The sequence below is a fragment of the Dinoponera quadriceps genome, unplaced genomic scaffold (genome assembly GCF_001313825.1).
Source record: "Dinoponera quadriceps isolate SergipeBrazil2010 unplaced genomic scaffold, ASM131382v1 scaffold566, whole genome shotgun sequence".
In the NCBI taxonomy this organism is placed as follows: domain Eukaryota; kingdom Metazoa; phylum Arthropoda; class Insecta; order Hymenoptera; family Formicidae; genus Dinoponera; species Dinoponera quadriceps.
The window spans coordinates 178557-193503 of NW_014555972.1; the positions used below are offsets into that span (position 1 = coordinate 178557).

The following is a 14947-nucleotide window of genomic DNA, read 5'->3' on the forward strand; positions in this document are numbered from 1 at the left end:
TTTTGTGGTAACCCAATCGTTATTATACTTTTCAAGCGTAATGGCTACAGTGGCAACAATAACGGCGAAACTTTAGTTTCCGTAATTGTACACAGAAGAAAATATTTCTTTGGATTTATGGTACACGTGTTTATTTGACTTATTTTGCTTAATATAAAAAATATAATTTGATATCAAATATCATTTTGTTTGAACGAAAACGTTGTTTCACTAGCGTAAACTATGTTGTTTGATAGAAAATACAATATTATTTAGAGAAAATGATTAATTTAGTTTTCAACAAAAAAAATTACTTCATTATATGCTAAATATTGTCCCATTGAAATAGAAAAGATTTTTCTCCTTAATATTTTTCTAACACAGTGTTATTTCTTCCAAATAATTTATTGCTTGTGACAACTATTGTAATGTTTATATGAAAAAATACAAAAAAAATATGTTGTTTAATAAAAATACTTATGCTTTGAGAAAGCCTGTTTGTTGAATCAAATATTCGATTGTTAGCTCCATTCCTAAGGATAAATTTGTTTCAATGAAAGAAATTTCACCATATCCAAAGGAATCTTTTTCTCTGTGTAACGTTGATTCATTACGGTTACATCATTACAGCGTCATCCGATACGGCAATTGGTATTAATTAACCAATTTTTTTCAGAGTTGCGAACAAAGTAGTCAATTTTGTTTCGAATTGCCGCGTAGAGGAAAAAAAATAGCCGCGTGAGCGGAAATAGATTACCGCATAACGCCACGCGGTATTCTTAGCACGTTGCACACTTCGCTCCTCCGTGGTTATAACGAATCGGCAGTGTCGAAACTTCACCAGGCCTCTCTCACACACAGCTGCGTTTCGCGAAGAAGGAGAGAACGTAGAACCATCGATCCACGGGCGCAATCTGATCTAGCAGTTTCGTAAACTGCAAACTTCTTACTTCGTGACACGTCGGTTCTACCGATGCACTGGGGCCCGACCTAATACGGGCGAAATACGAACTTAGTTGGGTTCAGTGCAAAGTCATACAAACCAGGCGCGCGATAAACTATGTCTATACCAAAGTTTGCGGACATTCATGAACTTTCTCGAATTCGGGGTGAGCGAACCTACCCCACCCTACCTGCACAAACATTGTTTGACGCAATCCGAAAATTTCATCCGCATCGTGCGCGGTTCGCCATATGCATCGTTAACTCCGCCCTACGGGATGTTAATTGAGCTTTAATATTAGCTACATCGGAATTTACATTCTTCCGGTTATCTGCGATTAATCAATAATCAATAACCTGTTGCGAGCAGTTCGTTCGACGGTTGCACGATCGTTGTGTCTCGAAATCCGCGGGCCGCGCACGCGCCGGACGGAAACCAAAGCGGAGGAGTTCGCTCGAGTCTTTGTTTCTCGAGAACGAAACGGGGTCCGCAGCACGATTTCCCAAATCTTCCCAAATTAGCGACACACCCCTTTCCCTCCTCCCTCCTCATTTGATAATTTGAGAGAAAATAACGGCTTCAACTCCCCGGCTTCTCGATAACAGACACGCTTGCGCAATTAAACGTGCATGATGACGTGCGTATCGTGCGAATCACAGTGGAACACGTATCCTCATAATCACCGTCATCGTCATGTCACACAGGATGCCTCACGAATCTGTGGTGAAAAGTGCGACGCATCGGTGGACGCCGATGGTTGCACTCGCCCATGGAGCTGGGATCGAATTAGATCGATGGCCGTTTCGTAAGCATAGGTTCTCTCCATTTCTTTCTCGAGTTACAAAGCCAGAAATAATAATGCCCAACAGCAACAACGTCGCGACCAGTACCGCGATAAATGCGACGACGTCTTGTTTCTGTTTACCTCATCTAGATCGCTCATTACTGACGACGTTACGCTTAACTCGTTCCGCGAGTGTACAGACCACACCACGAAACGCAAAGAAGTTTGCGCTCAGATATTAACTATTTTGCTCATCACCTCGCAGCTTATCTCTCTCTCTCTCTCTCTCTTTCTCGTCGAGAACTTCCGAAGAACCTTCTTTACGCAACGTCAATAATTTCGTATATTTTGTACAGCTGGAGGCTTCCTGCGATCCAAGCGATAAAACCAAGAGCTTAATCAGTAGTTTCACCCAACGCTACCTGTGGTGTGCGTCTAACTATGAGAATAACACCCGTGATCTTGACGCTGAAGTAACACCATAGATCTCTTAGGCCTACGTCACGAAAAGATTGTAAAAGTCGTGATTACTTGCATTTTTTGGTCTTTCACGAATTATTAAGTTTGCTAGCAATTTTTATTTATTGTCTTTTTATATAGAGAGAGTTGGTGGGTTGTCGCCAAACGGAGAAAAATAATTTTGCTATTACAGCGAAGCCACATATTGTTATACTGCATATTCATTGCAACAGTGATAAAATTTAGTTGGCATAACGAAATCAACGAATTATTCGGAATTAGAGCAGAAATTGCAATTTTGCCGCCAAGATAGATAATATTCTGCTGAGTGAATCTGTCCTTAGGACGCGTTAATGTGCTGTTAGAATGATGTTTTCCTACGTTTACTAATTTGTTCTTAAAGCACAATAATTTGCAAATTTGGCAAAGTAATCCAGCGAATGGCACTTAGTACTCTAGCAGATAGTTTCGCTGTCCACACAGTAACTGACAGATTTTCCTGCGACGGAATAAATTTGCTGCGCCAGCAGTAAATCATTTTTCTCCGTGCAGCAAATCAATTATCTTGTTGAATGTCAGACTGATAATAATAGTGGCCACACGGACTGATCTTTTGTCTGAATAATAAAGTAACAGGAACGCGGCATAGAATCTTGCACCTAACATGAAAGAAAGAATAAGCAAAAAAGAACGCGTGTAGGTCTCGCAGGCCTAACATGTTACTGTCAGGATTAATCATTCACGACGCACGAAGATCATCGTACAACGTACAAAAAAAAGAATCTCGTCGTATACGTCCGAGCGGTGTGCAGCTTCATGATATACGATATAACACAATAACCCGAGATACGCGAGAACAACGTCGTCGTGCGGCGCGTTAAGGAGGGTCGCGGGTGGGCAATCAGATGCAAATCTCGTCTCCTCGCGCGAGCTTAATCCCATAAAACGAGACAGCGGCAGACCGCGCTGGGCCAGGCAAAGTCTGTCAGACCACCGTGTACGTGTGAAAAGCAGTAGTTCCTTAACCTCGTTACTTCCGCTCCCTCCGAACTCATTAGCCCAGGCAATTTGCGGCGCGCGGCCCTGATATCGCGCTTTTCAAAACGTGCCGCGGCCGCTCGCGCGCGGAACACGAGCGCGTATGATACGCGCGTGCAATTGACAAATAAATTGTCTCGCCCGAGCATGCCGATTACTCGATCGCCGACTCGCTGAGCCCGCAATAATGTCACGTATCTTCCGGAAGATTATTTCCTCGCGCTTTCTTCTCCTCGAAGAAACGACGACGACGACGATGATGAGTCCCGTACTGACGCGAGAAGGCGCATGAAAGCGAAATCGAGCCGCTGATGAACTCTATTATCACGTAGGCACTTTCCTCCGCTCGGGATTTTTTCCTTTTCTTTTTACCTCGTCTGAGGTTTTAGAATAGCGCGCGTTATAAATATTCGTGCACATTAAAAAATTGTGTGTTAGAAACGGTCCGTTGAAATTTATATGTTTCTCTAACAAGGTGAATATGTTAATTTAACATATATTTGTGTACTTTTTAACATATTCCCCGTGTTAAAGTAACGTAAAAATTTTTAAGAACTGTTTTTACATAAAATTTTTTATTGTGTACATATATATATATATAATTTTTTCTTGCTGTCCGTCCGTGTTCTCTCGTCGATAAATGTTTGGTTACACGATATCGCGTTCCGCGTTCGCTTGTGCACCGTGTAGCCTGACTAGCGGCACGCACGCACGCACGCACGCAGCCCGAAAATAGCTCGATGCGAGTCTCACGAAAATACGACCACGTACGTTATATCCCCGGCCACTCTCGATCCGCTGAGTATCGTCTTTCCGCGTGCGTGCCGAGGTCAAGGCACTTTCACGGACCATTCTTTCGGCGTTCCCGAGTTTTCGCGATTGCCCGAAACCTACTGGAGTTTGACCCGCGAATGGCGACCGAGTTGATCGCGGAGAAGAGCCGTCGGTCGCTCGAGAGCGGCTCGGAAATGACTGCGCTCGTGAGCGATGAACAGATCGAATGTGGCGTTTTTGAATCGGCAGTTGACGAAAAAAATGTTAATAGCAATGTCGACGACGTCTCGAAAATTCGGGGAGAATTTGGGTAACTCGGACATGCGTAAAGAGGTGCATTAACATGAACACACTTCGCACACGACGATGTTGTGCAACGGAGAACGAAACTCTTTGGTCGTTGTTTTAATTTTCGTACAATTAACAACTGGTCCGTCACGCTTCTGTGGACAATTCACGTTCCAGACAGCACGATGTCTTTGAGACGTCTTACGTCCAGACTTCTTATGTCCCGATTTTGGACATTGCGCTGTCTGGGGGTGTTATCCGGCAGTTACACGGGGCAAAGGAATGTAGGACGCAGAAATTGCAAGACGCTGGGTGAGATAAAACGCCCTTTTACTATCAATCATTTTTTTATTGCTTGATCATTCTGTTACAGCTAGTAGCAATTCTGTCCCTTGCCGATGTAACTGTCGCCTTAGACGCGCATATTGTGTGGAATTGTATTGCTCTCGCGAAAGTAAATGAAAAACGGCCTCTGAAACGTCTATGACATTGCAAAAGGACATCTTGATTGTATCCTGTAAAAAATGAAGGATGTAGACATTAACTTTTACGGCTCCGGCTGTTATCGATCGAAATCGTGCGCAGATTAATTCCAAACCATATCCCTTGGTTTTTGCATTTCTTTGCTTATCCTTCGTGAAGGATTAAGTTTATTCGCAATTTTGATTTATTGTCTTTGTACTCTGGTTGCTGCCAGATATTTATAGCGTCAAATTAGAAGATCTTTGAGGAGTTAGTAGAACTAAATGTAGGACAAAGATTTCGACTCGAGATGTTACTGTCAGCGTTAGTTATTCATTTCGATATCCGCCACAAGCTGTACCACACTATCATTCTCACGGCAAGCGAGAAGTTTCGAAGTTCCTTGACGCTACTTCGGAAAGTATCTTCGCAAGAGCAAAGCAACTCCGTCGTGTCGCAGTATTAGCGCAGTCGGTGAGGAAAACACAACTAACTGACCACATCTCGTCTCAATTGTGTTCCAGGTTCCTCAACAAGAGCAGGAGTCAGGCGGCGATGATGGCGTCCCGCGAGCGGGAGCGTGAACGAGACCGCGAACGGGAACGCGAGAGAGACGCGGAGGTGGACATGGACTCGCCGTTGTCGACGAGATCGCGCTACGCCGCGCTGAAGGAGCGCCGGCAGCGTCTGGCGCGTTCCCGGAGCTCGCACAACTTCGGCGGCGACGACCTCGACCTCGACGAGGAGCCGCCGTCGCCGACCACCCAGTCGCCGAACGCCTACCTGGCGGCCAAGTACGGTGCAGGCTCCGAGCTGGCACGCAGCCGCAGCACCCACGCGCTGAAGTCGCGCGAACCGAGCCCGGAACGCGATCGTCCGGGTACCGAAAAGGACGGCGCGGCCTTGAGCTCGTGGGCGAGGTACCTGAAGAACAAATACGGCAACCGCACCACCAAGGACAAAGAACCGCCCTCCTCGTCCTCCACGATACCCTCGTCCAGGTGAGAGCTTCCATCACGGTAATAATAAACACGCTGGCCGACGCGTTTGGATTCACGGACGTGGATATGACGTACGCGTGCGGGGTGTATATCAATTAATTGTCCGTTTTACGTGTAATGAGCAGCAATCGCGAGTCAAATTGCAAATAATGCGCCACGCAATTGTACACGGCGGTAATAAGCTTTAATCGTGCCGTATGCATAATAGCTCGGGACATTATACGCACGCCGGCATCGACGTCGGTATTATCGGCGTCAGAAATTTATTACACATCGCGTCGACGCACGCGTTCGACACGACAGGAACATGGCACAAAGCGTCATTGCATTGGCCCGTCGTTCCACGCGCGACCAAGACAGAAGGAGAGACGGATTCAGTCTTATGCGTGACCGACGATTAACCCTTATCTGGGCGAACGAAGTCACTTCTTTTGTATGTTAAATGAAATTCATATTATGTTTTGGTTTGTTGTATCTGAAGTCGTGATATGATTATTTCTTGTTTAATTCGACAATTCATCAAACAATTACGTCACACCACGAGCGAAGGGAGTCTATTTAGCGTTGCGTGACGATCTGTGATGGCAGGATGAAAAGGAACGTCATATAAAAAATGAATGTTTAGTTAAAATGGATAACAAATTGATGATCTTATTAGTGGTTTTTAATATATACATGTTACGTTTTCAATATTGATATAAAATATAGAAGAAAAAAAACAAAGTTTATACATATATATATATATATATATGTGTGTGTAGTTTTTCTCGAATAAATTTCTATTGTTATCATTAACACTTTTATCATTCTCTTAATAATTATCGATAGACTTAAACTGATTTAATAATAATTAGCTAATAATAATAATAATATTATATTGTAATAATAATTAGCTAAATAGAGCGCGCGTAGCACGCATCTGTGTTTAGTAAAAATATAAATATGAATGCGCGTGGTTATTCATTTTGTTTGCGTTGGTGACACATTTGGTTAAATTTGGTGAAAATTGGTGAAAATTTTCAAGTTTTGACATAGTTTTAATGTGTTAATGATCAAAATGTTAATGTTTTAATATTTATTCTTTTAAAAACATAACTTTCACTAATCAGGACTAGATAAAACGATACCCAAATTTTGCGTATCGTAATTGTTGAATGGTTCCTATCTGAAATTTTGCACGCCTTTTTGTCTATCTGAAGTTTAATGACTATTAATTTTAACATTATGTTTATAAAAAGAAAAGGTCGTAAAAATTAATGTATAATATGGAGCAAAACAGTTTAGACGCAATCAATTTCAAAGCGCACCAGAGTCTTACGAGAGCAAATTAGTAAAAAAAGAAGTTCTCTCATTGGATTGCATTTCCAATTTCAATGTATCTAAATGGTTTTGCCCGCTGTTATGCTCTAAATATTTTCAAGAAAGATTTTCACTCTTACAACTTAGTTCAACTGCGTTACAAACATGGCTTCTCCGGATAAGGGTTAGGACAATCGTGCGAAAGCTATTAACGGTAGGATGACACAATGTCCACAGCACCAGCTCGGCCTCAAGGAGGCTGTCGTTGGGCTTACCTCTCAGGCATACCGGCCAAACGTCCTTCGAATCTTCTGATGACGACCAAAAAAACCCGTCAGGCTCCCCCACGTCCCCTACAGCAGCTCCCGTTATACCCGCGGCAGCAGGTTCCTCCACTAGGTGAGTCTTCGTTACGTCGCATTGTGTTTCATTGCACGCGCGGAAGCTCGAGCTTCCGAGCAACACGAGAAAACAACGTGAGTGTAATTTCACAGGAAATACAACCTCTGCCCTTTTGATAACATGACGTCGCGCAACATTTTTCGGAGGCGCGCGCGGGTTTCACGGGCGAAACCTTTCGCTCTCCGGGGCTCAAATTGGTCGAGAAAACTCATGACGCTCGTTCGTGACCTCTGTTCTCCCCTTTTTCCCAGGAAAGAACAATTTTCGCGAGCGTGATGTCTCGTTCTCCTGATTAGCATCGAAGATTTTTCTCCGCGATACCGCGAGAGAAGCGTCTTATCTCCGATTGACCTGCCGAGAAACCGTCGGGCATGAGACGCGAAGTTTCGCCAGCTCTCACGGACGACGTTTCCTCGAGGAGAGTTTCCTCGGAAGCGAAGATTTTCTCCTCCAATACCGGACCAAATTACCGGCGGGAGGAAACTTAAGTTTCGTACTTTATAGAGCGAAGACGCGGCGCGCTACTCGTTAGGAAGAACGTATGACTCTGTAAATATGGCAGAGTGCACTCGAAAGCCGCGGAGAAGCCCCCCTTGTGTGGATGCGGCCATCGCGATCAAAACACTTTATCCTCGTTATCCGCCGCTGCGCGCGACTCCTCCTCCTTCTCTTCCGTCTCTTCTCGGAGCAGCCGTAACTCTCCGAGATCTACCGCGCTGCTTCCCGCCGTCCGAGCATCGTCCCTCCTGAAAAGTGGATTTACCGAAAACATTCGTTTAAGAACAGCGGCGCCCAATGAAGACACAGAGCCTCCAGTATATCCGAGTTTGAGCCGGCCGGCCGCGAACGCAAAATGAACTTCTCTTAACTCGATAAGAAAGATGTTGGCGGGTTTCACCGGATGACTGATAACGATACGGTCTTATCCCGCGATAACGCTCGACTGGCGCGATTAGTTGCGTGAGACTGCAAGGAGCTTAAGCACCCTCGACCCTCGGAGGAGATCTACAATAAGATGCCTGAACCCACGAAAAAAAATTCCCTGAGAATTCCTTGATTTTCCAGGCAATTTGCTAAAAATTTAAGAAAAAATGAAAGTATTTTTAAATATATCTTGCAGGTGAATATATATTTATTGTGCGAAGTCCGTTATATTTTCCATTTGTAAAAGTTTATGAATCATAAAGTAAAATTAAGAATCGCTCATGTTTCAATGACTAAATTGCGAAAATTTTCGAATTCTATTTTCAAAAGTTACAGACAAAAAATTATATAATACATAACCGGTACAAAATTTAATTTTTATAAAACTATGAAAATAAATATCTATCTTAAATAAAATCGCACTTAATACGAAATCGTTGTCCTCAATACTGAATATCGGATTAGTCGTAAAATCAATATGTTCTAAATGAGAGAATATTATAATTAAACATTTAAATTATATATGTAGATATAGAAAAAAAATCTATTATAAATATAAAAGAAGTGCTAATATTTAAATATTAAACAAGAAATTAAAAACAATCTTAAAAGTATGTATACACAGAATGCCAAATTCGTGTCTATGATTTATATAGTACTATTTTTCCAACCATAAACACATTCCCTGAGAATTCCAGGTTTTCCAGATCTTTCCAGACAGTAAACACCTTATACAACCGCCGGGAGAAAGATTGGAAATTTGCGTAATGAGGTTTATTGACCGCCTCGTTAATCGGTTTCAGCAATGGTCGGAGGAGTCATTACCTGCTGAAGCGGCGGCAGCTGTTTAAGTTCGGGATGCGGGGGAGCGAAGCCGGATGCTTTACTTGGCCGAGAGGCCTCGCGGTCGGCCCGGACAACTCCATCGTCGTAGCCGACAGTTCGAATCATCGTGTTCAAGTAAGTCCGCTTGGCGAGGTCTCTACCAGTCGATCTCGCTGAACCGGAGTTTCTATCTGAGTGCGATGCCGAGTAGAACGATAGAAATTGCCAAGTATGGAACAACGTAACGTTATCCCGCGATAATTGATCAGCGTCTGTAGCGTCTAATTGAAATGAAGGTTCTCAGATATGATCAATGAGAAGATATGCAGTTTTAATTATCGAAATAACTTTCATTAGTACCGAGGATCTCACACCGTCTATCGGGCAGATATCAAATTTCATCGCGATAAAAATTCGGTAGTTTTGAATCAACAGTCATCGATAAATTTTCGAACATCCTCTATTCTTTTAAAATATATGTTGGTTATATGGTGTTGCAATATTCGAAACAGATAAAAATCTGAGGCATGGGGCAAAGTATAAATATTTATAGTCAGATCTTATATTTAAGACAGTTTTAAGTATAAGATATGACTATGAATACCGGTCCTAGAGAATAAGCCGGGTGCCATACAACTTCTCTTTCTATATAAAAAATGGCGTTTTTTATTCGTTTTGCCACGTGAGGTCGAACGTTTTCGTGAAGGAGATCTTCTCGAAATCTTCTCCAAATCTCTGATATCATTTTTTACAAATTATATGACTCACGTGCCAAAAGACGAACAAATCATTTTTGTGGCTTTAGCAGTATTTTTCTACAGTTGAAGTGCAAAAAGTATGCAATATTACATATTGCCAACACTTTGTCGATACCAATACTATTCGCTACTATTTCCTGAGGCTATATTGATCACTCTGCAATATTACGTAGTGCTTTTTTAATATAGAAAACTCTTGCTCTTTGAAGCCACAGTTAAACGGAAAAATATTTAAATTTAAAATACATATTATAGAAATAAATAAGACTAAAGGCATCGAATTATATTTCTTCTTCACGTCTAATATTATATTTCTTCTTAGATACGTTTCTTCTTCTGTTTCTTTTCATGTTTTTGATCTTCAAGTGGCGATATTGCTCATTTTCTTGGCACAAACGCACCTCATTTTTTTCTAGTCGCGTTTAATATCCAGATTGGAAAAATCTTAATCTAGATTTTTACATGCGCATACATTCGCGTCTCACCAACTCCTTTCACCGGGCCGCATTTGAGCGAATATCTGAGAACCTTCATTTTCCTCGCATATAACAGAACCGAATCTGTTAGAACAACCGAACGAACTTGAAAACTTTTAACGGCGCGCACAGTGTAACCCCCCACGGCCGCACCGCTAACAGCGTTTTCGAAACACTGATTAACTAATTAATTATTAATTCTTGTTTAACTTAAACTCGCAAAGTACAGGCAATTCTCCTAACGATTATCGTGCAGAAGCTCGGGGAAAATCGCGCGAAAATTAATTTAACAACGTGCACAATTTGTAATTTACCAGGCGTCTTCCAGGCGAATGTTCTCCAAAGTGCGATCAATATTTTATCATTAAGAAACAGTCACTGATGATCATAATTATAAGTAGAGCACTGTAAAACATTAAAATTTCGCTGCAATAGTTTATTAACACTTTGCCGTCCGCACGTTTCATCAGGATTTTTTTATTTGGCGCCGGCAATTTTTTGACGTTTTCGGGAGATCATAAATCGTCAGTTCTCATTAGTTTTCAATTCCGTCCCGCAATTTTTATGAAATTTCGAGGAAATATGTAAATAAATGTAACATTTTTTTGTATTATATATTTATTTATTTATTAATATTTGTTTGGGTTCTTAGTATTTCTCTTTTAGATGATATGAAGCAAAACAATCTCCGAGGTGTAACGCGACTCCACAAGACTTACACATTAAATTTGTTGTCCTTTTTTTGTTTTTGGAACATACCTGGCACTTTTTTCGTTTTCGTTTGTCGGTTTCGGAAATATGTATTAGCTGGTGTTGCTTTAGCTAACCGGAAAGTCCGTCGATCGAATCATGATGTCTGTAACTTATTGTTACTTAAACAGAACATAAACAGAACACCAACAGTACACTATCAGAACACAAACAGCACCACAGTGCTGTCACCGGCCTTTGCGTGATAGTTTTGCGCACGACACCAACGTGGTGTTGCCGGCCTTTGCGCGATAGTTTTCGCAGGCCACCAACGTGGTGTCCCCGGACGGCAAAGTGTTAATAGTGGTGACTGTTTATCTGGAAAATCTAACTGTAGGAACAATGAAAATAGATATTATTTATTACCTCTTCTAGTTATTCTTCTATTATTTTAGTCATATTTTTAAGATTTTGTCAATATTGTTGTCTGAAATATTCTTAGTTATGTTTAATTGATTTAATTTTTATCGTACTTGGAAAACACGCTTGTCCTGATAGAACTTGAAACTTATGGCTCTTAAATCTGCTACCGTACGAACTACGCCAAATACGACATATCTTCAAAAGCACGTATATATATATATATATATATATATATATATATATNATATATATATATATATATATATATATCTCCGGGGACGCACAACAACGATTTGCAGTGAATCTTCCACTGGCCAAATTCAATTAAGTATAAGACAAAAGAGCTGAGTGGAGATGTTCCAATAAAAATAAATGAGTACTCACTGATTATGAGTACTGTATCACTAATTCAATCAGTGACACTGATTCGATTTAAGAGAGCGGAAGCCCCCCCGAAAGCTCCAGTGATACCCCTCGGTAGCGAGATATTGCCGAATATTACTCAAGTTCGACGCTTCTCGGTCTATGTGGCGGCTATCGCTAACGAGGCACGCCTCGATAAATCAGCCGGGGATCGTTCGAAGCGATAATAGTTAACCCCGGTGCGCGTGTAAAGCGGAGACACCAGGGTGATGGCTTCGCGCTTCGGGGGCTAGCGCGCGCGTGGTATCGACGATCGTAAATAAGCCGGTCTCGTTGCACGCTGGGCTCGTCGGGGTGGGAAGAAAACTCCTTGTTATTGCGGTCGACCGATTTTAATATCGCGCGATCGATGTAAACGACCTCGCTCGCTCCGCATGTAACCGGGCGCCCCCTCTGCCCCCGCAGGTATTCGACGGTAATGGGAACTTCATGAAGGAGTTCGGAACGTACGGGAGCGGTGAGGGTGAATTCGACTGCCTCGCCGGGGTGGCCGTAAACCGGATCGGCCAGTACATCATCGCGGACCGTTACAACCACAGGATCCAGGTGCTCGACCCGTCCGGTCGTTTCCTCAGGGCTTTCGGCTCGCAGGGCACCGCCGACGGTCGCTTCAATTATCCCTGGGGCATCACCACCGACGCCCTCGGTTTTATCTACGTGTGCGACAAGGAGAACCATCGCGTACAGGTAGGCTGTCGTCCAATCGGCAGAAGTCGAAGCGCTCGGCCCTCTCGCGGAAAAGGCTGAGCGTCGAGATTTGCCGCTCGATTTGATTCCGTACTGAGATTCCTCGAACTGTCTCTTCACCGTGAAAAAAAAGGAAAGAGAAAGGGTGATTTAATTTCGGTTTTTTTTCCGCGTCTCCTTTAGAAATGAACGTTTCAGAGGTGAAACAGACGCAATCGTTCCATGGCGCTCGGGAAAACGTAAGTAGTGAGTAAATTGACCAATCACAGTCTATTATTCTTCGATCGTAAGAAGGATAATTTATCAAGTGATTGGCCGATTTTCTTACTGCTTAAGGGCCAGTTTCACAACTTCCGATTAACTCAATCGGCTGATTATTCCATTGGAATTGACCGATCGCATTTGTCTTTAAGCAGAATTAGCCCGGAATAATCAATCACAGTTGACATTTAATCATTCGATTAAGTTAATCGAAGGTTGTGAAACTGGCTCTAAGTCTTATCACTTACGTCCTTGTGTGTGCCTTATTCTCGCGTGTCAACGTCATCGACCGTAGAATTCCCCGGAATTCCTCCTGCCTAATAATTTCACTATTTAATTACCGATGCCGCGCGCGCGCGCGCGATCGTTAAAAGCTCCCCCGCCCTTCGGGTCCGGCGACCGCTGGCTAAACCGCTCGGGACACCGCTCGCAGGTATTTCAATCGGACGGCACGTTCGTGGGCAAGTTCGGCTCCTGCGGTAGCGGACGCGGCCAATTAGAGCACCCGCATTACATCGCGGTGAGCAACACGAACCGGGTGATCGTCAGCGACGGCAACAACCACCGCGTGCAGATATTCGACGTGAACGGCCGCGTGCTGACCTCTTTCGGCTCGGAGGGCTCGGAGGACGGCCAGTTCAAGTTCCCGCGGGGCGTTGCTGTGGACGACCAAGGCTACATCGTCGTCGCCGACTCCGGTAACAACCGCATACAGATCTTCAGCCCGGAGGGCGCCTTCCTCAAGTCCTTCGGCTGTTGGGGCAGCGGCGACGGCGAGTTCAAGGGTCTCGAGGGCGTCGCCGTCACCTCCACCGGCAACATCGTCGTCTGCGACCGCGAGAATCACCGGGTCCAAGTATTCTGAGCTCGTCGTTCGCATTCTCGCGCGCGATGTGTATTATGATCAGTCACGAAAAAGGTTGTAACACTTTTTCTTCTTTATAAGTTTCGGAACGCATCCCGTGCCCAAACGGGGAAATTTGTTTTTCTCAGGAGATACATTTTCCTATTGGATACACGGGGAAGATATTGTAGTAAAAATTACCACAAAATTTTATAATACTGGACCTTGGAATTATGAATGAAATTGTGATATTTGTTGTGATCTTTAGTGATATGTCCAATGAAAGACATCACTAAAGATTACAGCACACATCATAATTTCAGTTATAATCTAGCAAGTATAGTTGAACATTATAAGATTTTGCGATAATTTTCATTACAATATTTTCTTCGTATACGAGATGCGCTGTGAAATTCATGTTAGAAGAAAAGTGTTGCAACCTTCTTATGATTGGCCATGTGCGATCGGAGCGACCGCGAAACGGACGCTCGCGTTTATTAATTGAATGTTAATGACTGCGTTTATGCAACAATGCTAATCCGGTTTAAGGTGTGTTCGGGGAACAAGCTATCAGCGCTAAAGTGTTCTATCTTTGTTTACATCTAATGAGGGATAAACACAAATTATAACTATGGTTGTTACTAAACTATTGTTAAACCGGATTAGCCGGTGTTGCCGTGTAAACGCAATCAATAAAGTGAGATAAAAGTCGAGTTACAACTCCGGGTAACGTTTGACGCTCTTGGATACTCGGTGAAAAATCAGACCGACGACTCAAACTCGAGCGAGCACACCTGAAGCTGAGTCTCAATGACTTTGAATACTCTCACTTTTTTATTTTACAGTCCAAAACACGCGAAGACTAATATTTAACGCAGTTGGATGTCGTTGGAACGACTCCAAGCACTATCCCCTCAACGGATAAGAATGGAAAATAGAAAAAAATAGAAAAAGTGTGATTAAAACGTTAAAAAAGATTTCGATGTCTCCACAGGAAAATTATAAAATTCTTGCGAAGAAGCTACAGTTAAAAATGTTTCTAGCTCAATATAAATATAAAGAGTGTTTCATAACATGTGGGCATAATTTCAGAAATGAATCCGGGGTACAACAACAACACACAAAGTTCATATAAATATTTGTCACATCTTTGTTTTCGAATTACAAATATTTTACTACTTCTTGGTCAGACTTGTTAACTTTGTTA

General features: G+C 42.8%; 1 protein-coding gene across 7 annotated transcripts in view; it reads left to right on the forward strand.

Moving 5' to 3' along the window:
* LOC106746194 (serine-rich adhesin for platelets) overlaps positions 1 to 14717 on the forward strand; it is an 84533-nt gene extending 69816 nt beyond the window's left edge. For 6 of the 7 annotated variants that reach the window (XM_014622489.1, XM_014622486.1, XM_014622487.1 and 3 more), the window contains 6 exons: positions 1627 to 1727; positions 5252 to 5728; positions 7265 to 7426; positions 9157 to 9313; positions 12354 to 12635; positions 13330 to 14717. In XM_014622489.1, the coding sequence (XP_014477975.1) occupies positions 1627 to 1727; positions 5252 to 5728; positions 7265 to 7426; positions 9157 to 9313; positions 12354 to 12635; positions 13330 to 13761 (1611 nt within the window). In that variant the 3' untranslated portion in view covers positions 13762 to 14717. Of the gene's footprint in view, positions 1 to 1626; positions 1728 to 5251; positions 5729 to 7245; positions 7427 to 9156; positions 9314 to 12353; positions 12636 to 13329 lie in introns of those variants that run through there. The other variant, XM_014622492.1, reaches the window with a different exon arrangement.
* The last annotated feature ends 230 nt before the right edge of the window (positions 14718 to 14947 follow it).